This window comes from Amaranthus tricolor, chromosome 6 (assembly GCF_026212465.1).
Source record: "Amaranthus tricolor cultivar Red isolate AtriRed21 chromosome 6, ASM2621246v1, whole genome shotgun sequence".
NCBI classification, from domain to species: Eukaryota; Viridiplantae; Streptophyta; class Magnoliopsida; order Caryophyllales; family Amaranthaceae; genus Amaranthus; species Amaranthus tricolor.
Genome location: NC_080052.1, coordinates 5,800,188 through 5,825,527, shown reverse-complemented (window position 1 = coordinate 5,825,527; position 25,340 = coordinate 5,800,188). Strand labels below are relative to the sequence as shown.

At 37.5% G+C, this 25,340-nt stretch overlaps 3 protein-coding genes across 6 annotated transcripts in view; 2 read left to right on the top strand and 1 right to left on the bottom strand.

Moving 5' to 3' along the window:
• LOC130816140 (nuclear pore complex protein NUP205) overlaps positions 1-3,668 on the top strand; it is a 36,655-nt gene extending 32,987 nt beyond the window's left edge. For 2 of the 3 annotated variants that reach the window (XM_057682786.1, XM_057682784.1), the window contains exons 38-45: positions 112-255; positions 710-832; positions 939-1,034; positions 1,143-1,280; positions 1,365-1,465; positions 1,928-2,047; positions 2,172-2,304; positions 2,771-3,668. In XM_057682786.1, coding sequence (XP_057538769.1) covers positions 112-255; positions 710-832; positions 939-1,034; positions 1,143-1,280; positions 1,365-1,465; positions 1,928-2,047; positions 2,172-2,304; positions 2,771-2,854 — 939 coding nt within the window. In that variant the 3' untranslated portion in view covers positions 2,855-3,668. Of the gene's footprint in view, positions 1-111; positions 256-709; positions 833-938; positions 1,035-1,142; positions 1,281-1,364; positions 1,466-1,927; positions 2,048-2,171; positions 2,305-2,770 lie in introns of those variants that run through there. The other variant, XR_009042712.1, reaches the window with a different exon arrangement.
• Positions 3,669-10,241: 6,573 nt separating this feature from the next.
• Positions 10,242-14,652, top strand: LOC130815121 (uncharacterized). Its single transcript, XM_057681481.1, has 2 exons — positions 10,242-11,168; positions 13,804-14,652. The coding sequence occupies exons 1-2, from the start codon at positions 10,548-10,550 to the stop codon at positions 14,161-14,163; spliced, it is 981 nt and encodes a 326-aa protein (XP_057537464.1). The 5' UTR covers positions 10,242-10,547; the 3' UTR covers positions 14,164-14,652.
• Positions 14,653-14,701: 49 nt separating this feature from the next.
• On the bottom strand, positions 14,702-18,741 carry LOC130815122 (uncharacterized). 2 transcript variants are annotated; one of them, XM_057681483.1, is made up of 8 exons: positions 18,588-18,740; positions 18,224-18,357; positions 17,291-17,375; positions 17,094-17,176; positions 16,869-16,907; positions 15,460-15,530; positions 15,254-15,368; positions 14,702-15,128 (listed from the first exon to the last, which is right to left on the bottom strand). In XM_057681483.1, exons 1-8 carry the CDS (start codon positions 18,634-18,636, stop codon positions 15,054-15,056), a joined length of 651 nt encoding a protein of 216 aa, XP_057537466.1. In that variant the 5' UTR covers positions 18,637-18,740; the 3' UTR covers positions 14,702-15,053. The 2 variants fall into 2 exon arrangements, with proteins under 2 accessions (XP_057537466.1, XP_057537465.1); XM_057681482.1 differs by having other exon boundaries at positions 14,738-15,128; positions 18,224-18,360; positions 18,588-18,741.
• Positions 18,742-25,340: the final 6,599 nt, after the last annotated feature.

The window sequence follows — 25,340 nt, the reverse complement described above, 5'->3', positions numbered from 1 at the left end:
CTAGGTGATTACCATGTTTTTTTCTATACTAGTGCATGATTTTAGATGTAACTGGTGAAATTTTGAGAAATATTCTGACGCAGAATGCATATCTTTTTTTTCTCTTGATAGGTGAAGAATAAAATTGTCCGTGAGGCCATGGAGTTTGTGAAAGCCCATCCTTCTCTATTTGACCGGGCTCTGCTGGAAAACATTTCTGAAGCTGATGAATTAATGATGGAGCTTATTAATCTTGTTGTTGGCATATTAAGTAAGGTATTGGTTGGGCGTTTATGTTTTGACCTGATTGGCATCTAGCACTAAAGGCAAAGAAAAAAAGGAACAACTCTGCCCTCTTGTTTAGGTTTCAGAAAAGAATGCAATGGTCTTGAGAAGTCGATAAAAAAGTGCATTTATTACTGTTTTGTAACTTTGGCTTCATATCATTTCTTTACACCACAGATTAAACTTTTGATCATTTGACTGATTTTAGTTACTCATTGTTAAATAAGTCTTATTTATGTATTGAGGTTTCTCTCGTTACTTGTATACTATTACACGACCCCTTTCCTCCTAATCTCTCGTGTGCTTTTTGTTTTTGATGTTCTTGGTTGATGGGAAAGTGTCTAAAGTTCTCTGTATTGACGGACCTATGGGATTGTGTGATACTATCTGATTACTTTATGTCATCTAGCCCAAATTCACTATCTATACTTTGCGAATCTTACAGGTCTGGCCTTATGAAGAGAATGACGAGTATGGCTTTGTTCAAAGCCTTTTTCGGATGATGTGTGATTTGTTCTCACAGGATACGGAATCATTTTCTTCTGTTTCTTCAGGGCTGTCTCCCTTGGTATATGCTCTTATCTCTATTCACTTATTTTGTCTTTTATATGTTGTCAAGTCATTTGGTGAAGTTGTAACTGATTTTTGTTTTTTTTCCCCTTTTTTTCTTTCAGAACCGAAGGAGATTAGAACTAAGGAAATTTCATATAGGCTTCAAACTATGTTCTTACCTATATTTTCAAGTGACAAAGAAATCCGTTAGGCTGCAGGTAAATTTCTAGACCATGAGCTAATGATCATGAAATCATGTGCTTATACACAATAGGTAAAAATGATGCTGTAATCTGTCACTATATTTCTGACCCTGGGGCATATAGGTTTCAGATCGTCAAAAAGCTTATCACAAATCTGGTGGAAAGCTGCAACCAACATTAGCCTTGCTTGTCCATTTTCTCAATACTGTAACAAGTTCTCTGGAAAGGGCTGCTGATGAGAAGTCTTTGTTGCTTAATAAGGTAGAAGAAGAAAACTATGAAGTTCTTATAATACCCCCCTTGAACTTTGACTTGGCTCTCATTTTAATTTTCATGACTTTTTAGATTCAAGATGTAAATGAGCTATCAAGACAAGAAGTGGATGGCATTATCAGTACTTTCACCGAGAAGACTCGTGTATCATCATCCGACAACACAAACACAAGGTAGCTATTTATAGTCAGTGAGTTTGCTGTTAAAGCTTATTTACTATATTTACTAATCTATTGTTAATCTGGGATCTGCTGGGTGAATCTCATGTCAGTATATATGGTATCCAATTCTTCAAGTAGATGTTATGCTTGGTTAGAATTAATGATATTTGTATTTCAGTATATGTACTGTGGTTGTTATTATGTATCTTACCCCATAGCCAGCACTATTCTGTAGACAGCATCCACATTTCAAGGTGGAAATGGTATTGCTTTGACAATATTTAGTTTCTGAAAATGAGTTCTTGCAGGAAAAGCACCTACAATAATTTGGATCTGTAGAACATGCTCCCTGCGCTTCGTAGTGTTTGATCAAATAGCATTTTCGCTATTCCTTGGCCTTCTGGCAGCTTTTTTATTGGTGGATAACTATGAGCAATTGTCGGAGATTTATTACCTTATTTCTTGTCTCTGCAGACGGTATATTGCAATGGTCGAGATGTGCCAAATAGTCGGTGATCGAGATCAGCTGGTCACTTTATTGCTTTTATTGGCAGAGCATGTTTTGAATGTGATCCTAACTCATTTCCAGGACACGTATGTTCTTTGCCCTTGGGATTCTTTGCGTCATCTCTTTTTTTTGAGTTGTTTCCTTCTTCTCTTCCTGTATTATGCAACTGCTAACTAGACTTACTGGTGTGTAATGGCTTGATTATTACAGTTCTTTTATGGCTGAAACAAATGGAAATAGGATGCTGATTACATATACTTCAGATAAGGAATCTGAGCAGGAGCTCTCATCATTATGTGGAAAGTTACTTCCAATCTTAGAAAGATTGGAATTGCTAAACGAGGTATTAATTTGGGGTTGATTTGTGATCATCCAAGTTGTTGCATCTGATTCGAACAGAGTTTAGCATTGGTGATAGATAGTGCTTTGGCATAAAAGCTTTTTATTTGTATCTTTCCCTCTCTCTCTCTCTTAACTCCAATTTGCCTTAAGTTTTAATGTGTTTGTTTAGAAATTACCTCTGCGTGACATGAAGTTGAGGAACTCTGTTTTGTTCTGAACAATTTGTACACATTTCATTGCCCCGATGTTAAGTGCCTACCATCTAGGCGGAGTTTGGAAGGGTTAGATGTACATTACACTACTGTAGACTGTAGTAGAAACAAAGATTGTTCTTGATATTGTGGCACTCTCAATCTCATTCATAATTTCGTGTTGTAAGCTCCACATTTGACTCACAAAAGAAGTGAGTATTACTTGATCTCAAAACTTGATACCTCACATGTCTGATCATTTTTGTCGTTGTGCAGGATAAGATTGGACAAAATCTCAAAGTGTTTTTCCGATTGGTGACTTCTCTCAAGGATTTGACCGTTCGAAAACTGGCTTTATAACTCATCAAAATTCAAAATTTGCTCGGATATTTGTGGCAGATATAATTTTTATATTGTATGTACTATATGTATCCGCTGTGAGCTTTAGTGCCAAATAGACGTATATTCTTCATGAAAGGTCATTGCTTATGTATTTATTGACAGTGCATTTATACTGTCTGTTACAAAAATGATGTAGTGAATTAATGTATTTTGGGTAGAGTAAAAAGAGCAGAAAGCTGGTATTAATAGTCTCATTCATCTACATTTTAATTTTCTCTCGCCAATTTGAATTGCTGCCAGCAACAAAAACCACTAAAATGGTGCACTCTTCATCTGAAATCTTTTACGATGAAGAGCAATGCAGTCTGTGCCGGTTATGGGATGAAAAGGTAGGAAGTTAAGAGGCGAAAACAAGTGTGTATAAAAGGGTTCATAAAATTAAAACACATACCAGGTTGTATTTACCCGTGCCAATTACGAATTACCAAAAAATCATATTAAATAATTTAGTTTTTAGCATTCGAGATATTTGCCTAATTTCATTACTTGGTATCAACTAAAACTTTCATAGAGCTTAATTGCTTATTACAAGAGTAATTGTGCATTATGTCTCTTAATTCTACATTTTTGTACGCTAAATTCATTTACCTTATTTTGTCTTGCAAAGCAAGTCTCTTCCAATATATTTTTTATAAAAGAAACTAGGTAAAAACGAATAAAAATGATATAAAAGGCATAGGCAAAAACAAGAACACCAACTAGAAAGCGAAAGAGCATCATCATCATCCTACCCAGTGTATTCCACTCATAGAAAAACTATAGACAGGGTTTGGGAGGGAAGGAAGGCGTCAACTCATACCCATAAAGGAGAGCGCGGCCAAAAGAGTCCCCTGGCTCGAGAGAGATAAGGTGACGTAGCTACACGGAAAAGATAAAATGAATGCATATAGATAAAATAAATAAGTAGAACCAACTACAAAAAAAGAAAACAAAAAACTAATAAAGAAACGAGAGAAGCAAGATCGCAAGAATACCAAGAGGTAATCTAAGAGGACATTAGTAGTTGGATATGGCGCCTCCAACTACCCAAATCCTTCTTTATTTGTTCCTCCCACGTTCTCCTAGGTTTTCCTCGACTTCTCTTACCCTTCATTATGATGCTTTCGATCTGCCGCACGGGGTGTCAAAAGCCTTTCTCTACACATGCCTAATTCATCTCAATTTATTATAAATAATTGATTCTTTAATTTTTACTAGAAAATTAATTTATTTATATATTATTGATGTTATCAAATAAATTCAGGTATAATGAGATCAACTATAAGAAATCTTAAAGGAATTTGGGATGGTGGAAGTTTTGACGGTGCATGACGTGATACAATATTATCAATTAATTTTCGGTACATTGAGATCAAATAAGCTTCATTAAAAATAATGATAAATAATAAAAATTATTTAATCACTAATCTTAAAACACATATGTAATAAACCCTAAACTAAAGTAATTAGTATTCACATTCATAACAATTTTCGTTCACACCAACGATAAACAATAATAATAAATTTCAAACAAAAAATATTACTAATCAAAAATGCTAATCAAATTTAATTACATCACTATAATCTAAAAATTAAGTATAAATAAATAAATAATATTTAAATAGTAAAAAATAATAATAGTATTTAAATAATAAAAATAAAAATAATTATAGATAATACACCCTCTGTTTTCATATGTTCTTCACATTTACTTTTTTCGCAAAACCCAATGAAAACTTAAAAATCAAATAATTTAAGTTGTGAGTTTTTAAAAATTCTAAATAGTTGATATTTAGAAAGTATATATTGAAATGAATTTAACAATATCCTACATAAATATATATTTTCTTATAAATTAATAAGAAATCGTAATCAAAATTTGACACTAAAATTCGTAAAATCTATTTGACAGTACAACTCACCTTAGTTGAGTCACATATGTTGTGCGACCGGCGACCCTATAGTTCCATTAGAAATTTTCATGAAACTTCTTTAAATACTTCTAAATATTTTTTTCATTTATTTTTAAAATAAAATAATTTTAATTGTAAATTTTAAAAAATTTTAAAAAATCAATATTTAGAAAGTATTGAGATAAATCTAATCAGATTCTACATGAATATATTTAATCGTAGTCAAAATTCGACATTAAAATTCGTAAATTCTCCTTAACAAGAACACCTGAAAAATTATTAAAAGAATAATGACAGTTGACACGATGAATAAAAAGATGGCTTATTTAATCATAAAAAATGTTTTATTTTGAAAAATATAAATGGGGAAAGGCAAGAACGATGTTGATTTGATTATGTAATGTTCATGAAGAAGAAGATAATATCAGAGAAGGAGAGAAAGAGAAAGGAAGGGAAAAATTAGATTTTGTATATCCCCTTTCTTATTTTCGTATATTGTGTGTTAAAATGAAATACAAGAGATAGACTATATATATATCTAATAATACATGTCTAAAAACATTGCTGAAAATATTTAAAAAAAACCTAAGTATGTTTAACACCCCCCGCAAGTTGGAGGGTGATGACATCCCCAACTTGGAGATCAGTAGTTGATGATCAGGTCCAGGAAGACTTTTGGTGAAGACATCAGCTAACTGGTGTTTTGTGGGAACATATGACAAACTGATTAGACCATCTTGCAATTTTTCCCGCACAAAATGACAATCAAGATCAATATGTTTAGTGCGCTCGTGATAGACAGGGTTGCGAGCAATGTAGATAGCAGCTTGGCTATCACACTTCAGGGGCACAGGAACAATATTAGGAATGGTGAACTCATGTAATAACCTGGTAAGCCATGCGAGTTCAGCCGTAACTCTGCGCATTGATCTATATTCAGCCTCTGCGGAGCTTAAGGAAACTGTATTTTGCTTCTTACTTTTCCAAGAAATGGGACTACCACCTAGAAGGATAAAGTATCCACTGACTGACCTTCTGGTATTGGGACAAGAGGCCCAATCTGAATCACAGTAAGCTTCAAGTTGCAAGTCAGCAGAGGTATTGAAGAAGATGCCTTTGCTATAATCTTTACTCAAGTATCTTAAAGTATGCAGAGCAGCTTGCCAGTGGGGTTCTCGAGGATCTTGTAAAAACTGACTTAAGAATTGAACAGCATATGTTAGATCAGGTCTAGTATTAGTTAAGTAATTCAACTTACCAATCAGTTTTCTATATAAACTAGGATCTGGGATTGGCTTGCCAGTGTCTGATTCTCAATTGGATTTTAGTTTCCAAAGGGCAATGTGCAGGAGTTGCTTTGAAATGATCAAATTCCTTTAATAATTCAGCTGCAAATGTCCTCTGCGTCATAATCACACCATTAGCAACATTCAATATTTCAATGCCAAGAAAAAAATGTAAATTACCCAAATCCTTAATTTTGAAAGTGGAATGCAGAAATGCTTTGAGATTGTGCATTTCTTCCAAATGATTGCCAGTGAGTAAAATATCATCCACGTATACAGCTACAAATATGATGTGCTTGCCCATTGATTTATAAAAGAGAGTAATCATTCTTTGATTGAATATATCCTCTTGATTTTAATGCTGTAGAAAGCTTTGCATGCCATTGTCTTGAAGCTTGCTTGAGACCATACAAGGATTTTCTTAATTTCAAAACTTTTGTGGGATCAGAAAGGAGGAATCCAGGAGGAGGTTTCATGTAGATATCTTCATGTAAATCTCCATGTAAGAATGCATTATTTACATCTAATTGATGCATTGTCCAATTCATTTTTACTGCAGTAGCAATAAGGCTTCGTATGGTGGTCATTTTTACAACTGGAGAAAAAGTTTCAGTGTAATCTATTCCAGCTTTTTGAGTACATCCTTTGATAACCAATCTGCTTTTGTATCGCTCTACAGTTCCATCAACATGTTTTTTTATTTTGTAAAACCATTTGCATGAAATAGGCTTTTTACCCTTAGGTAATGCAGCCTCTACCCAAGTATCATTGGCTTCAAGAGCAGATAACTCTTGTTGCATAGCAACTTGCCAAGCAGGTATGGCAGCAGCCTCTTCATATGTTGAAGGTTCATGTGACTCAGTATCAGAAAGAGGCAAATTCTTATATATAGTTGAGTCAGTTAAGCAGCATATATGATTTGGAATAGAAAAAGATGATGTTAATGTGTGATGACAATCATTGATGCAGACAATAGAAGAATGTGGAGAATGCAACATAGCATGACTGCAAACATAATCATTCAAATAGAGAGGGTGGTGAGTTGTTCTAGCAGATCTTCTTAGGACATGACCTTGAGTATGTGTAGTGTGATCAGTGGGTGAAGAAGTAGATGTAGAAGGAGAAACAGGATTATTGAGAGGAGAATGTAGAGGGACAGATTCAATAGACTGAGATGAAAAATAAGGAAAATCAAAAAATGTGTCAGAAGCATGAGGAAGGTAAGAATTTATGTGTTTGAGAGAAGGAAAAAGCGATTCATGAAAAACAACATCCCTGGATATCTGTATCTTTTGAGTGTCTAGGTTATACAATTTATAGGCTTTCTTTCCCAAAGGATAACCAAGGAAAATGCAAGGGGAAGCACGTGGTTGAAATTTGTCACGTCCTTGTCTAAGAGTGGAGACATAGCATAAACAACCAAAAATACGTAGGTGGGAATAGGATGGAGGATGACCAAAGAGGATTTCAAAAGGGGATTTATTGTGGAGGAGTTGCATAGGATACCTGTTTATTAGATAAGTAGCTGTGAGAATGCAATCACCCCAAAAAATGATAGGTAACTTGGATTGAATGAAAAGGGCTCTAGCTGTTTCAAGCAAGTGACGATGTTTTCTCTCAACTATGCCATTTTGTTGAGGAGTATCTCGAGTACTTGTTTGATGAATGATGCCCTTAGACTGAAAAAATTGTGTGGCAGCTCTGCTGGACCCTAGTTCAAGGGCATTGTCAGATCGGAAAATTTTTATTGGCATTGAATTGAGTAAAGATCATTTCAGTGAAAGTCTGAAGAAGAGTAAAAGCATTACTTTTGGTTTTGAGGAGGTGAGTCCAAGTAGCTCTACTAAAATCCTCGACTATGGTGAGAAAATAGTGATATCCTCCATGAGTAGCTGTGTGATAAGGACCCCAAACATCAATATGAACAAGTTCAAAAAGATGGGAAGATTGAGTATGACTGAGAGGAAAAGGTAGCCTGTGTTGTCTAGCTTTTGGACAAACATCGCAGCATTTAATAGTACCAATAGAATTATTAGGAAAACAAGAAAGCTGTTGGAGTTTGTATAAGGGCAAGTGACCCAATCTTTGGTGCCAAATAAGACCATTTTCATTACATTTAACAGAATTACACAAAGCTTTATTTATAGAAAAAGAAGAGACAGAATCATCAATATTTTTGTTTGTATTATCTAGTTGATAGAAATTAGGAATACATTTATTTTGTGAAAAATAATAAACTAGATCACAAGATGTGTTAAGCTGAGTAGAGTCTCTGTAATGCTTGTGTGGATGAGATGCAGTAGATTTGGCTTCTTTAGGAGTATGAGAAGTGGGAAAATGTTGTAGGAGATACAGCCCAGAGTGGATTTCATCAAGTTCCAGAGGCCTCTTCATTAAGGGGCCCTGAAAATAGCATTTAGAATTAGTGAAAAGGGCATAAGAAGAGGACTGCTTGCATAATTTGCCTATTGAAAGCAAGTTGTACTTAAATTGAGGAACATGGAGCACGTTATGCAGAATGAGATCAGAATGAATGTGAACAGAACCTACTTTATGCACATGAACAACATGACCATTTGGCAAAGTAACATGATATGCTTGAGGAAGACTGTGTGTGTGGATGAACAAATTGTCATTGTGGCACATATGATCACTAGCACCAGTATCAATAATCCAAGTATAATCAGCAGCTGACCAACCATTATAAGAAGTACAATTACCAGAGAAAGAATGAAAAGAAAATGCAGTGATACCAGAAAAATTAGCAGCTGTGAATGCCTGACCATTGTTTCCTCCAGAATAAGAAAGAGTATTATTATCACCAGGTAAAGTATTAGGTTTACTATTTGTTTGTAGATTACTCATCATAGTCATTAGTTGATGGAACTGAGCTTGAGATATATTTTGCGGATGATTATTGGAGTTCCAGGATTGGAAATCTGGAGAAGTGTTCTGATTACCATTGTCATTGTTACAAGAAGTGCAGGTGTTGATGAAGGTCTCTGCAGATGGAGGAACATCATTGACTTGTTGATACACAACATTACCAGAGAATTTCTTGTTTTTAGTAAACCTAAAATCCTTAGGGAAACCAACAAGTCTGTAGCATTTACTTGCAGGATGCCCTGGTTTCTTACAGTGAGTGCAGATGAACCTTTTGCCATCAAATTTTTGCTTCTGACTTTGATTATGTTGTTGGAATTGTGGATGAACCTGAATATGATTTGTTGCATTCATGGATGTTGATTCAGTGATAAAATGTGATGAGGCATGAACTTCTCTTTGCTTCTCTTCTTGAGATAATAGAGCATAAGCCTGACTTATGGAAGGCAAGGGTTGCATCATTAAAATATTACCTCTGATATGGTTGTAATCACTGTTGAGTCCCATAAGAAATTGAATAAGGCGTTGATCTTCATTAAATTTTTGCAAGACTTGTGCAGCACCACAAGAACAAATAGGCAGAGAAGATAAAGTGGATAACTCATCCCAATTTTTCTTCAATTTAGTAAAGTATCCAGCGATATCATTTGTACCTTGGCCTGATAAACGAATATCTTTCTCTAATTGAAATAGTTTGACACCATTGGCTTGGCCATAGCGATCGTCAAGATCTTTCCAGATGTCGTGAGCGGAATTCGAATAAAGAACACTATCAGCGATGTCGTGAGATAAGACATTCAAAATCCAGGAAGTAACCATATCATTGCATCTTTTCCATTGATGATACTTTAGATCAGTGGGATTAGGTTGGGAATTCGGACTGATGAATAGCAATTTGTTCTTTGCGGACAAGGCGATCGACATGGATTTCTTCCATGAGCCAAAATTCGAACCATGAAAAGGTTTTGATACCAATAATAAACCAGGATGATCAGCAGGATGAAGAAATAGGGGATCGGAAGGATCAAGAAAGCTTAAACTAGAATCTTGATTTGTCATGGCGGAAGACCGATTGAATCAATAAAATCAGAGAAGAAACAAAGAGAAGACCAGAAACTTGATTAGGTTAAGCGAAGAATCAAGAAAAAAGAAAAGAAAATGAAATACCTAAATCAATGAAGTAAATTGAAACAAGCAGAGACGAGATGAATGAATGGAAAAATGATCTAGGTATTCAATTTGAACCTTAACATCTGATACCATGTTGATTTGATTATGCAATGTTCATGAGGAAGAAGATAATATCAGAGAAGGAGAGAAAGAGAAAGGAAGGGAAAAATTAGATTTTGTATATCCCCTTTCTTATTTTCGTATATTGTGTGTTAAAATGAAATACAAGAGATAGACTATATATATATCTAATAATACATGTCTAAAAACATTGCTGAAAATATTTAAAAAAAACCTAAGTATGTTTAACAAACGAAGAGTAGCATTTCGTCACTCCACCATCCCCAGTGAGTTGTTCCCAATTTACGCAGATCCTTAAATTTCCTCAAAATCTCACCAATTTTCAAGCTTTCAATTCCCATGGCAAACGCCTGGAAAAGAGAAAGGTCTCCAAATCTGCTATCCCTCAACACACTTCTCTTACTCCTCTGTCTTTTCTTCCTTATTCTCATCCTTTTCTTCTTCTCTTCTCACCCCACAAATCTCACTACTTCTCCCAGTATCAAATCCTCTTACACTTCCCCAATTGCCCACAAATTCACCTATAAGATCCCACCTTTTGATTGCTACAAATCTCCACAATCTCACCCTATAATTGCCAACACTGTTGAAGGTGTTAAATTTCCCTTTTTATATTCACTTGCTGATCTGGGAAACTTGCCTGAAAAACCCCATAAAAATATTCAAAGAATCTTAAAGAATAAACCTTTTAAAAGGCCTGATATTTCTGTGACTGTTCAAGATGTTTTGGGTAAGTTCCAAAGTGAAGGTAGAAATGGGGTTTTTGTAGATGTGGGTGCCAATGTGGGTATGGCTAGTTTTGCTGCGGCTGTAATGGGCTTTCATGTTTTGGCATTTGAGCCTGTTTTTGAGAATTTGCAGAGGATTTGTGATGGGATTCATTTTAATCGAGTTGGGGATTTCGTTACTGTGTTTGAAGCTGCTGCATCCGATCACTTTGGGAGTATTACTATTCATAAGGTGATTGCTGTGTTAAAGTTTGATTTTTACTTTTTTTGGGTGGTTTTGTGTGTTGGATTGAGAATTTACTCTTATGGTTAATGTTAATTCATATTGATGGTAATTTCAAACTTGTTCTGTTTTTTTGTGCAATATAGTTTATGTATTTCAATATTGATTGTAATGTACTTTTGTGTTCTTGATGTGATGCGTGGCATTCATGAGAAAGTATATTAGTCATTTTAGTGGATTAACTTGTCTTGCTTATGATTCTCATGACTTAGAACGACTATCATTTAGTCAAAAATTTGCAAATATAGCCTTTTTTTTTAACTTGGGATAACTTATTTAGTAGTGTAAGACTTACACTATATTGGATAGCAACTTTGGAGAGAAAGGAAAGGAAGGGGAAGGGGAAGGGGAAGGGGAAGGGAGGGAAGGGAAAGGAAGGGAAGAGATATGGGAGGGAAGAAACTTTTGTTTGTTTAGGAGGAAAGGGAAGGGAAAGGAAGGAAAATGAGTTTTTCCTTCAAATTTTTCTAATATTAGAGAGATTGATACCTTAACCAAAAATATCCATCCAATCCCTCCAAATCCCTTCCCTCCCATTTTGTTATCCAAAATAAGGGATCCCTCATCCCTCCAAATCCCTCCCCTTCCGTTCCCTCCATTTCCTTCTACTCAAACACACACTTAGTAGAAAACTGGAGTGGTATTTGGAATATTGAGATGTATATTCTAGGAGCATTTGGACAGTTTTTGTGAATGATCAATCTGGAAGTTGGTAATAGTATTTTCTTTGTTTTAGTAGAACATTTTTTGTAATGTAGAATCTATTAGGAATATTGGGTGCTTGCTCTTAGATACTCGATTTATGAATTGTGATAAAGACTTACCATATACATGTATATACTATCTGTGGAAAAGAAAGGGCATTTACATGGTACCTCTAAATGATAGAAGTCATGGTGAACTCACAACAATTGGAAATGCCGGTCTTTTTTTCGTGGATTACTTCTTCACATAACTCCTATCTATTTACATGTGATCAATTTGATATATGAGAAAGCAATATTTGGATATTTATTTGGTTGCCATGGGCATATGGCTGCATGAAATATTTCTTGAGGTGTTTGCTTATAGTTCTCTCATAAGGGCTTGCTTGTTGAGAAAAGAGAGAGAAATGCAGATCATGGATGTCTATTATCTTCCTTAGTTTTATGCACCTTATATTTTGTTGCCAGTCTCAATAAACCAGTTGACTGTTGTAAGCATATCGTGTTCAGGAATGAGAGATAGATGAATCATAGGGACTTCCTGTCATTTTTAGGTTAATATTCACCTTTTTATTCCTCTTCAGTATTGTTGGACTAACATTCGAGTCTTACTTGCTTCTTGAACAAATGGAGTGAGCATGAGGTTTAACTACTTTCACATTACGATGGCTTGTATCATAGAAACATAGTTCACTAGTTAATTTGCCTTTTGGATTCGCGATTTGCTCAAAATGGTTTAATAATATCCTAAAACTGAACATAATTCGTTTTTTTCGATTCGCGATTCGCAAGGCAATTAGCGAATCATGTGACACTTGTGCTATTTTCATTACTTGTAATAAGTTAGTAGATTCAGCTAGTCTCTTGAGAGACCGTCTCTTTGAGAGACGTATCTCAAGCCTAGCCCATTAAAGATTAATGTCTACTTACCGTATTCTTAATGCCTACTTATATTATCATTAATGCATATTTACCGTATCCTTAATGCCTACTTTCAATATTTTAAATGTCTACTTACATTATCTTAATACCTACTTACAATATTTTAAAAAATATATGATGGATCAGCCCAATTAGAGATGGTCTCTCAAAGAGACCGTCTCTCATAAGAATTTGTGTAGTTGATTTGTGATATGGACTTCACATATGTATGTGAAAGCAAAAAGAGCATTGACATGGTAGCTTTGAGATAGTTGCCTTGGTAAAACTCTCAACGATAGGAAATTAGGTCCGTTTTGAGGGAAAGCTTCCTCACTTAAAATCCCATCATGTCATATATGTGTAATAAATTTGATGTTAAGGAAATCGACTTATTTGTTTGCCTTGGAACTATTAGTAATATGATATGTTCATTGAGGTATGTACTCCCACTTCTCTTTGAAAAGCTCTGCTTGTTGAGAAAGGAGAGAGTTCTGTATCGCAAAGGTCAAACTATCTTTCCTAGTTAGTATACACTTTGTATATCTATTTTGAGTCTCAATAGACTTCCAGTGGACTTTAGTTACATAGCAGCTTGTTGAGAAAAGAGATAAGTGCATCATAGGGCTTCCTGTCAGTCTTCCTCTCATTATAAACAAAGCTTTACTTGAGATTCGGACGAACCCTATATGTTAGTTATTCTGTCTCGTCCTTGGCCATCAGTACGAAGGTTGTTGCCGAACATCTTTTGTAATTCTGTTTTTGCTGTGAATTAAAATGTTGCCCTAATTGTTTGGTTGTGACTAACCAAGATAATACTTGAGGACCTGTTTAGTTTCAAAGAAGTTCATTTCGTTTCACGACTCAAGATTTTAGTATTTGAGTATTCATAACAAAAATCTCTATGTTTTCTTGTAAATGTATAAAACTAATTGTTCGGATGCATGTATCGTGGTTGACAGGTAGTTGGCAGGTTGGATAATAGTGCTGTTTCTGCTACTGGCGCTAAGTTGGCATTCAAATCAAATGAAGAGATAGCAGTTGAAGTGAAGACAATACCACTCGATGAAATTATACCAGAGTCGGAACCCGTCCTGCTACTAAAAATTGATGTTCAAGGATGGGAATACCATGTGTTGAAGGGAGCAAAAAATCTGCTCTCTAGAAAAGGAGTTGAAGCCCCTTACCTGATCTATGAGGAAGATGAACGTTTGTTGCAAGCGAGTAACACCACAGCCAAAGAAATCCGAGACTTCCTTCAGAGTGTTGGTTATGATAATTGTACTAAACATGGCACAGATGCTCATTGTACCAAGAAGTGATGGGGTGTGATGTGAAATTTTCTCTAGATTATCCGGGTTTCCAGCTGAGCTTATTGAGAAATTTGCTAGAGGCGTTCGATGAAAACACATCAGAACAAGCATATGAAGGAGACAAAGTAGGATTTTGTTGTTGATGATTGGCTAACTGATTAACTAATTCATATGTTGTAGTCATTCGTGTGTTGACGGTAAGAGAAGATAATGAGTTATGGGAGATTGTTGTCTGCAGTTCCCATGAACAGTTACATGAATCGAGAAGTGGAAGAAGATAGGGGTCAATAGGCGGCAGCTTATTAGCGAGCCTATGTTTATCTTCTACTAAGTTCTGATATGCTTGTTCCTTGATCCATATCATGCAATGTAATTTATTGATTTATTCATGTCCTGATACGATTATTCTTAGATATGACCAAAAACGGGATACTAAACTTGGAACAGATTCTAACGAATAATAATAGTTTTGTTGTGTTTCCGAAGTTCAAACCACAAGCTCATTATTGTCTGAGAGAGAGAGGGAGAGAGCTACGTACCCGATATGACAAAAATAAAAGCGATTCCATCAAAAGCGAGAAAATACAGAGTGCACATTCAAGTCCGTAGATTGAACAAAATTTACATTTCTTTCAACAAATAACTTAAAACTCCTCAAGTGGAAAGATCCCTATGAAATGATGACCATAACTTAAAGTCTTGAAGGAATTATAGTCTATAGATACAGTTGCAAATATATTATAAACAGATATCTTAAAATGTTCAAGGGCCACATTCAGAAATACATAGCAGTAGTATGGGAATAAATTGGGCTGTTCAGTAGGCAACTTTTAATGGTCATACATACCATTGTAGTTGTAATCTTAAACTCAAAATCAGTGAGATGCTAGCTCAAATTTTTACGTCGTTTTTGGGCCACTGGTTTTCGATGGACCTGCTCGCTCAACCATGACATCATATAGCTGCTTTCCATTCTGTCCACCAAAAAAGTCCTTTCTTGTGTCAAAACAGGTAACTATAAGACTAAAATCACAGTCATATGGTCTATTTGGTTCACTAGAATCGGAAGAAACAGGTACGCTTATTAGTAATTACTCACAAATATAATAGGGAAGAAGTGAATTTGTCCTTCTGGCTTGGTTTGTGTTTCTTTGAAATACACCAAGATTGGAAAACTTGGCCACCAGAACTCCCAGTTTACAAACGTGGAGTACCTGCACATGCAATCATACACGATTACATGTCTTAACACTTACTTACCGAGCTTCATGTTTTCATTGGTTCTTAGTGTACATATATACTTACTTCCAACGGTTCTTGCCACCAACAAACACATTTTCTCCTGATTCCTTGAGCTCAGAACCCACTTTTACTTCCTTCAATAGCAATCAAATAAAATTGGTAAACAAAAACATATGAGGTTGTAATTATTCTTGAGATATTCCATATGGTCACACTCAAGTTTGGCGAAGAGCAAGATGTATTAATTTTATATAGTTTTGTTCGTATGGTAGCATTAAACTAATACACTAGAAAATGGGGCAAAATATGTGTTTTTCCGTTACTTGTATATTAAAACCATGTATATTTACTGTTATACTCTTGAAAAATGGCGGGATTCATCTCAATATCAGCATCCCAAATACCTTCTTGCAAGTTGCAAGTTTGGATATCAATGATTTTTTTTTAATTTCAGAAGTTCCCACCATTTTTCTTGCAACAAACAAAATGTAACCAACTTTAGGTTTTGATAATCCACTTCAAGATTTTTAGTAACAATTGCAACAGAGATCAGCAAACAAAAAATGCAGCATTTTGATTAATTGATCCAATTTTTTTTAACCAAGTATAGAACAATATTCCAAGTTAAATTCCAAATTCAAGTAACTGGCACTGGTTATGTAAGCCAACAAAATTCAGTGATGAATAAGACAACATGCAAATCAAAACGTTTTTTTTTTTTTTGAATAGTCAAAAAATAGAACAGAAATCATGTATCATTGTTGGGTCAATCCCAAAAATGGCAATTTTCTGTGGATACTTTCATGGGAAAATTGACCTTTGCTTCTCTGCTGAGGGACGAGGAGGAAGAACAGCGAGAAAGAAAGATTTTGAAACAATACGTTGAAGATTGCATGTTTAGAACTTGAAAACTGTTGAGAAGAGATCAGTAACAATGTGGGATTACTCATTCATGTGACTGGAATCGGACAATTTTTAAAATAGGGATGGTGAAGGCTTCTCAAATGCTGTTAAATTCCATTTCAGAAAAATGTTGTTAAAAAAATGAAAAGCTAATGAGTATCCAATTAAATAACAACAAAGCACACACACGAAGATGGCTAAAGTTCAGTGTAATGGAGAGGAAGAATGGAGAAGCTTGGAGCAATCGGGAAGAAGTGTGCTGGTTGATATGAAGGAGTGAGAAACGAAGAAGATGTTGGGTTGAAATGAAGAAGAATTCTCGTTAAAATGAAGGAGTGATAAATTAAAAAGTTCACAGAATCTAAACAAAATATGTCAGTTTAACGATTTTTGCTACCATATGGACAAAATAATAGTTTAAGTGCTACCATGTGATGAAACATAAAAAATTATAATATCTCGCATTTCGCTACAGTTGAGGGACACCATATGGAATATCAACTCATTCTTTTCGCTACAACGTAAAAGAAATAGAGAATTCACATTTAGGGGAGCCAAAGCAAACTAACCAGAGCTTCGTCATCGAAGACAAATCTGACTCTTGTAGCCTGAAATAAAAAAATGAGAACGTAGTAAACAGCTCAAATCATTTTTATGTTCTGCGACAAAATCCTTGACTATGAAGCGATTCTTTAAAATACTAGGGCTCCGAATTTAACTTGCAGAAATAACAAGAGTTATATATTGTGCTTTTCGTATTCACCTATCAAATCCAAAACCGATTCTAACATTACCTGAACTAAAAGAAGCAATCCAAGAAGACCAACAGGCACGGCTGCTACTATATTGTCGGAATAAATTAAAGCACCAGCAGCACCTGTAACCATCATGCAGAAGATTCAAAGCTGACAGCAACTCAGAAAATGGTTTGAGGATATGCGAAGAACACTTGTAAACGGTAGCAAAGCTCAAGAAATTCTGAAAACCTGACCAAGTAGGACGATTGGTATTCGATAATCAGGGTCAGGTACCACAGTTTCTCGCTTAGTTTTAGCTGGTTTCACTTTCCTTCCAAACTGCAATAAGTCATCTGATTTCCATTACTTAGCTGAATTATGATTCATGTTTGAGCACAAGTTGGACAGACAGTCTGCACAACTACTTATATTTTGCAGTCCTAAAACTCATTTTGGTTGACAAATATATGATATTTACATGCACAAAAAGCTATGTGATGATAATGGGCACAAACCAATGACTTCACTAGTGAGCTGTTATCCTAAAATCAATTGGGAAACTGAGATATAGCAGGTCAGGGATCTTATGAATTAATCACCTTACCATTTTTGCCCTATACAGGAGAATTCTGTTTCTAACATCCATGGGAAATTATCATTCATAAAGTCATAATCTAGTTGAAACTACATTAGATTATTAGTCGGACTCTTTATTTGACCTAAGTGCCTGTGTCGAATCCTTGACAGTTGAACATGTGTATGACATTTGTCACTTCATTTGGACTAAAAATAAGAAATTTTTCCATAATTAGCCTAGTCGGACACTTAGACGTACTTGTGTAGGATATGAGTTCCCGAGTTTAGGTAACACATAGCTAAACTACCTCTCAAAATAATGAAATATTGTATTATTAAGTTGAGTAATATGGCTATCACAATATGGCGGTGTTTGTTAAAAAAATACATTGGGCTATTTTAGCTTATTTTGTCACATCAGATGGTTAGGCGGAAAGTAAATTAGTTGGTTCAAACAGTTAATTGGTATGAATAAGCCATTTTTAACAAGCTACTGATAGCAGCACGTTCAAAATCAGTCGCTCAAACTACTTCATAAAGCAATCAACTATCATTTATAGCCATTCGCCAAACACCCACATATCAAGATGTGAAAACAAGGGTTAGTGTACCAATGAAGTGATGGAGACACTCCTCTTTCTGCAGCTCTGAGTAAACCCTTTTTGAACAAGACTTGTGCCCCTAATCACTTCCCCAAATATTGAGCTATGAAGTTTGTTAAAATCTGTACAATTTACTTCTCTACCTGCTACAAAAACCCATAGTCAAATTCCAAAATTTTAAGGTCATTGCATATATATTCCAGTGCAATTTGATAACTTAGACATAATTCAAGCAGTAATTACATTTTCTTAACCTTTTCCTGACAAAATCAGTGACATTATAGGTCAAATTTCTAAGCGTCAATTTTGAAAAGATAAAACAAAGAAAAGAGCTACAATAGACACTGAAAAGCAAAGGAAGGAAATGACATACATTGAGAAGGCTGGGAAAGTGGAGTAGCCAAAAAGAGAGTAGTGGCCATTTGATCTCTCCTTGGATTTAAGCTTTGAAATTCAGTTTTACTTTCTTTGATGTATATTATGCCAAAAAAATGGAGGGTTGTTGTTTTCCTAGGGAAACTGTTAGCTAGAAGGATACAAATTGACAAATTTGCCCTTACAGTTATGCTAGGAGCACTAGAAGCCTAGAATAAGCAATAGCTTTCTTTCAGAAATACTTCTTCTGTTCCAAATTACTTGTAACATTTGCTTTTTTACGTAATTTAATACATTAATTTAATTTTTAGTATCTCTAGTTATACATAATAAAAAATTATTAAAAATTAATGTTAATAATTTTTGCATTGAGACAAATCAAACAAGATCTCACTTGATTATGTTTTAATTTATATATTAAGAATTAATTACAAATTAAGGATGATGAGTGAATAGTGCGATTGAATGCCGTAAGTCATTTGGAACGGAGGAAGTGCTTCATGTGTATGAGATAGGATGTATGAAACAATACAAAACAAAAATAAATATAGCAAAGTAACAATGAGATTGAAAACTTTATAATATGGCAAAATTAAACTGATAAAAAGAGAACTATTTAATCAATAAATAGTGTTATGCATTAATTTGTTTTTTTCAAGGTTTTTGTGCTTGAAAGCAGTTTTTGAGAGCAATTAATAGTATTGTGGTTGTGATAGATTGTATGATCTATGGGGATGAATAAGTAGTAGTTACTTGTGAGTGATTCATTGTTAAAATTATTACTTGTAATATGTGTTTGGCAAAAGCTAATTATGGAAATATATATATATATATATATATATATATATATATATATATATATATATATATATATATATATATATATATATATATATATATATATATATATATATATATATATATATGTCATGGTATCATTTATTTTATTTATTTATTTATTTAAATTATTAACGTCATATTACTTAAATACCCTTTGACCTTTTGTGTTGACTTTGACTTTCGGTCAACGGGCTTTTTCTGGATTCCCCATCTTCCTTGAATGGCCCATGGGCCAATTATCTCTAAAAACCTTAACTTCCCATAAGGAAATGACCATCAAGTTGACTCACCTCCTCACTCTCCCACAATGCATGGTTCTCCTTGTTTCAAGTTTGGTAACTGCCCATTACTCCCATGATAGTCCACCTCTTCTCAGAAATAACTTCCCTTCCTCACCATTATAAATAGGGGCTACCATCAAGAAGGGAGGATCATCTGGAAAAAATAACCTTACTAGTATCCTTACTCCCACTGCTTCATTAACCTACCCAAACACTTACAATCTTAATCTCGATATCATTTACCGCATTCTTTACAATCTATTATTCAATAATCTTTGATCTACGTTCTGACTTGAGCGTCGGAGGGGTATTCTGGGAGATCACCCCCCGGACAAGGCTAACGTGTTGTGTTGTAGGAATCCAAGCCGCTTCCTTCTACGAGTCGCCGTTCCAGACAACGCTTCCATTCACAGTATTGTAAGTGTCTTTTGCACTTCCTCGTTTCATTATCGAAACAGTTTGGTGCCGTCTGTGGGGAGAGAATAAGAAGTCATGGCTCCTAAGAAAAATCCGACTCAAACCGCCACCGTGCATAGCACAGATACAGACACTTCTGCAGGTCACGCTAATAATCAAGCCGTGACTCGCCGTGATCTGGACATGCTAGCACGAAATCTCACTGCCGCTTTCTCTGAACAACTCCGCGCCGTCATAAATAATACTCCTACTCAACAACGAGTATTAGAAGACATGGCGGACCAAATAAAAAACTTGCAAGAACGAATCGAACCCCATCAGGAGATACTAAAGTCTCATGAATCTCAAGATGGGAACTCGAGGACTTCCCACTCCAGTAGACGCAATAAGAAGAGGCGGGAGAGATCTAGAACCTACCCAAGTCTCAGCAAAACAGATCTGCGAGATGGCGAATCTAAAACCGCCTCTCGAGACGCCCGCACCTTCCTAGAGAGCAAGAAACAAAAGACATCTGAAAGCGTCCAATCACTAGTGGATAAAAGGAGGGAAGAAAGAAAGCAAGCCCAAGCCGCGGAGTCTAGCCGCCGCATTACCATGCCGCGGAATGACGCCGGCAAAAGTAGCCTTTCTGGAAATCTTATACCAATAATCTCTCCACTAGCCCCGGAGATACTAAATACCCCCAGTAATGGGAAAATAAAGATTCCGAACATGGCGGCCTTCGATGGAACGTCCTGCCCGGAGGAGCATCTGATGGCCTACAAAAACTTGATGCTGTTGTATACCGATGACCCGTCGTTATGGTGCAAGTTCTTCCCGACTACTCTTACGGGAGTAGCGCTGACATGGTATACCTCCCTTCCAGGAGGAAGTATACACAACTTTGCCCAACTGGAAGAGAAGTTCCTGGGCCACTTTGTAGCTTCCAGAAGGCAGGAGAAATCAAACTTCCATCTACTCAGCATCACGCAGTTGGAAGGGAAGTCTATATCATCCTATCTAAAAAAGTTTCATGAGGCGGTGCTGGAAGTAACCGATTTGGAAGAATCGGTTGCATTAAATGCCCTGATCAACGGAATGAAGGCCCAACGGCTGAAGTTGCAGTTGGTCGAAAGTCAAGTGAAGACATACACGGAGGCCATGAAGCAATGCCAAAGCTATGTCACGGCCTCCGAAATATGTCAGGCCCATGATCCTAAAAAACGGAGGTCTGATAAGAAGGACCCTACTGCCAATCACCCCTCAAGGAACAGAGAAGAACAGCCATCAAGGAGGGAAAGAAACTACATGCCGCGTCGTCAGGAACCCCCGTCAGATATGGGACCCCCACGACCCCGTCACGTATATGTCACTGAAGGGGAGCCCAGGACGAGGAATCTGTTAGATGGAGGCAATGATCCGCTGTTCAACCGGAATAGGAAGGACATATTCTTCGCCATCAGAGATCAATTGCCAACTCCACCTCCTACGGCTACCCCCTCTGATAGGCGCAACTACAATCTGTGGTGTGATTACCACAAAGAGCATGGCCACACTTTGGCCCAATGCCGCGAACTCAAACGTATCCTCCACCAATTGGCGGACGAAGGAAAGTTGTCCAGGTTCATCAACCGAAAGGACTACGACACTAGAAAGGAAGTAGAAAGAAGGCCATGGAATCCAAGACGCAGATCCCCCAAGAGGGATGAGGCCAGACGCGAAAGTTCCAACACTCAAGGAACTATTAACATGATTTTCAGAGGATATACGGAAGAATATCCTACCATCCGCGCAGCGAGAGATAGCATCCACACTCTACTGAAAGGGCCCCCGAAGGCCTCAACAAGGGGGCCGATCATGAAGTTTGATGCCACGACCTCCCAAACACTGCAACAACCCCACACGGACCCTCTGGTGGTCACCCTCAAAATTGGGCAAATGAAAGTCAAAAGGGTACTCGTGGATACCGGGAGCACGGCCGATCTCATAACAATGGAGTGCTTAAGAAAGATGAAGTTCGAAGAAAAGCACTTGCAACCCCTAGACAAGCCGCTGATTGGGTTTGGGGGAAGTCAAGTTATTCCACTGGGCACGATCATCCTCCCCGTGCGGGTGGGAGAAAAAAATGAAAGCAGAACCATGCCCATGCGATTCACGGTGGTGGATCTCACCTTTCCCTACAACGCTATCATGGGGCTTCCGCTGATCAACAAAATCAAAGCCGCAATCTTTCCACATCAACTCCTGCTACAATTCGAGCGGGATGATGGACAGGTAGGAATCCTCAAAGGGGATCAGGTGACGGCGCGCCAATGCCTCATCAACACCTTAAAGCGAGGAACTTCCACCACCCCCTCTAAAAGGGAAAGGGAAGAGCAGTCACCTAGCGTCATGAGTGTGTATCTAGAGAGCCCCAACCCGCAAGAAAGGCCTCGCCCCGTAGAACGATACGAGGAGGTGGACATATTCGGAGGAAAACGCATCAAAATAGACAAGGATCTCCCTGCCCCGATTAGGCAAGATATCGTTGCCACCCTTACAGAGTTCCGCGACATCTTCGCTTTTTCCACGGAAGAGATGCCTGGCATCCCTACAAGCGTCATGTGCCATAAACTTGATATAAAACCAGGCTACAAACCCGTGAAGCAAAAGCTGCGACATCAAGGAAAAGAGCGGATAGAGGCCGCCCGAGAGGAAATGGAGAAATTGCTAAGAGCGGGATTCATCAAAGAATGCAAGTATTCTGACTGGCTCTCAAATGTCGTCCTCGTGAAAAAAGCAAACGGCAAGTGGAGGATGTGCGTTGACTTCACGGACCTGAATAAAGCCTGCCCCAAAGATGATTATCCTCTCCCTAAGATAGATTGTCTGGTTGATTCCACGGCAGGCCACGCTCTATTGAGTTTCATGGATGCAAACGCCGGCTACCATCAGATCCCTTTGGCCATAGAAGACCAGCCACATACGGCCTTCATCACAAATGCCGGAGTATACTGTTACAAAGTTATGCCCTTCGGGCTAAAGAATGCTGGAGCTACCTACCAGAGAATGGTCAATAAGGTCTTCCAATCTCAAATAGGCCGAAATTTGAAAGTATACGTGGATGATATGATCACTAAAAGCAAACGAGCGTCCCAACATGCCGCGGACTTACGCGAAACATTCAACACTCTTCGGAAACATCAAATGAGACTCAACCCTGAAAAGTGCGTGTTTGGGGTCACCGGTGGGAAATGCCTTGGTTTCCTCGTTGACGAAAGAGGAATAGAAGCTAACCCTGATAAGATAAAGGCAATCCGGGACATGAAGTCCCCAAGATCTGTAAAAGAAGTTCAAAAGCTAACAGGATGCATAGCAGCCTTGGGGAGGTTTTTGTCCAAGTCCGCTGATAGATGTTCACCCTTCTTCAAAACCCTTAAGCAGAGCAAGTTCGAATGGACAAAAGAAGCCGAAGAATCCTTCCAGCAGTTAAAAGAGCATTTGTCTTTTTTGCCGAAACTAGTCTCGCCATACAACGGGGAGAAATTGGTCTTATATGTCTCGGTCTCCGAATACTCCTTGTCAGGAGTATTGATCGCCGAAAGAGAGAAGAAGCAATTCCCCATATACTATGTGAGTCATGCCTTTCGAGGATCTGAAGGAAACTACAGCGAAGTTGAAAAAGTCTTATTTGCAATCGTGATGGCGAGCAGAAAACTGAAACCTTACTTCCAATCCCATCAGATCGTCGTCAGGTCCAGCCAACCCTTGAAAAAGATTCTGGAAGGAAAGAATAAATCCAGCCGTGTCACGGATTGGGCTAATCAACTTGCGGATTTCGGCATCGAATACGAACCACGAACGGCTATCAAAGCACAAGCCTTGGCGGATTTCATCGCCGAAAGTACTGTCCCCCAACTTCTTGAGCCTAATCAAGAATGGAAGTTGTACGTAGATGGGTCCTCAACGCAATCAGCAAGTGGGGCTGGTCTCCTCATTGTGTCTTCCGCTGGGGTCCGTATGGAATGCGCGGTCAGATTCGAGTTCGCGGCATCCAACAATGAGGCCGAATACGAAGCATTACTGATGGGATTGAAAATCTGCTACGAGGCAGGAGCCAAAGTACTGTCCGCGTTTTCTGACTCCCAACTAATAGTTGGACAAGTTAATGGGGAATTTGAAGCCAAAGATGACAGCATGAAAATGTACTTGCAGCAAGTAAAAGGATCTGTTCAAAAATTCAACAAGTTCACGTTGATCCACATCCCGAGATCCCAAAATGCACAGGCCGATTCTCTGGTGAAACTCGCCAGCTCAGCAGAAACATCCGCGACTCGTGACATTATCTGGGAAGTGCTTCCAAACCCCAGTATCAACCACATGGTCAACACCATTGACCGGTCAGAAACGTGGATGGAACCCTACATCGAATTTTTGCAAAACTAGACGCTTCCCCAGGATGAAAATCAAGCAAAAGTGTTCCAGAAGAAGGCTAGATGGTTCGAACTCTACGAGGGAACACTCTACAAAAAGTCATACACTCATCTCCTCTTAAAATGTGTTTCCCCTGAAGAAGGAAATTACATCCTTCGCGAGATACACGAAGGCGGATGCGGTATACATCAGGGTGTACGAACTGTCATTGGAAAAGTACTCCGAAGCGGATATTATTGGCCTTCACTGCGAGAAGACGCGGAAAAATTGATCAAACGATGTCCCGAATGTCAGTACCACTCAAAGATAGGAAGGAAGCCCTGAAATTACTTGACCGTCATGCAAGCTGTTCTGCCTTTCGACAAATGGGGCATGGATCTCCTTGGCCCCTTTCCCCCCGTAAAGGGGCAACGGAAGTTTATCATTGTGGCCATTGATTATTTCACCAAGTACGTAGAAGCAGAAGCCCTTAGCTCAATCACAGACAAGCAAGTCTGTCAGTTTATATGGCGAAATATCATCACAAGATACGGTACTCCTCGTGTGATCATCACGGACAATGGGAGACAGTTTATGAGTACAAACACAACACAATACTGTGCTAAGTTTGGTATTCAAATCCGTTTCAGCTCCGTATCTCGGCCACAAACCAATGGGCAAGTCGAATCAGCAAACAAAGAGATCCTAAACGGTATCAAAAAGAAGATAGAAGGACTTAAGGGTACTTGGGATGAAGAACTACCCGGAATCCTGTGGGCAAGCCGAACAACCGTCAAAGAAGCAACGGGGCATACCCCATTCTCTCTGGTATACGGATCTGA

Excerpts from the sequence above, each read along its gene's own strand:
- LOC130815121 (XM_057681481.1), top strand. The coding sequence starts at position 10,548 with ATGGCAAACGCCTGGAAAAGAGAAAGGTCTCCAAATCTGCTATCCCTC. Across the intron at positions 11,169-13,803 it reads GGAGTATTACTATTCATAAG|GTAGTTGGCAGGTTGGATAA; the intron begins GTGATTGCTGTG and ends CGTGGTTGACAG.
- LOC130815122 (XM_057681482.1), bottom strand. The coding sequence starts at position 18,636 with ATGGCCACTACTCTCTTTTTGGCTACTCCACTTTCCCAGCCTTCTCAA. Across the intron at positions 18,361-18,587 it reads ACTTTCCCAGCCTTCTCAAT|CAGGTAGAGAAGTAAATTGT; the intron begins GTATGTCATTTC and ends GGGTTTTTGTAG. Across the intron at positions 15,129-15,253 it reads ACTTCTTCCCTATTATATTT|AATGGAAAGCAGCTATATGA; the intron begins GTGAGTAATTAC and ends TTTGGTGGACAG.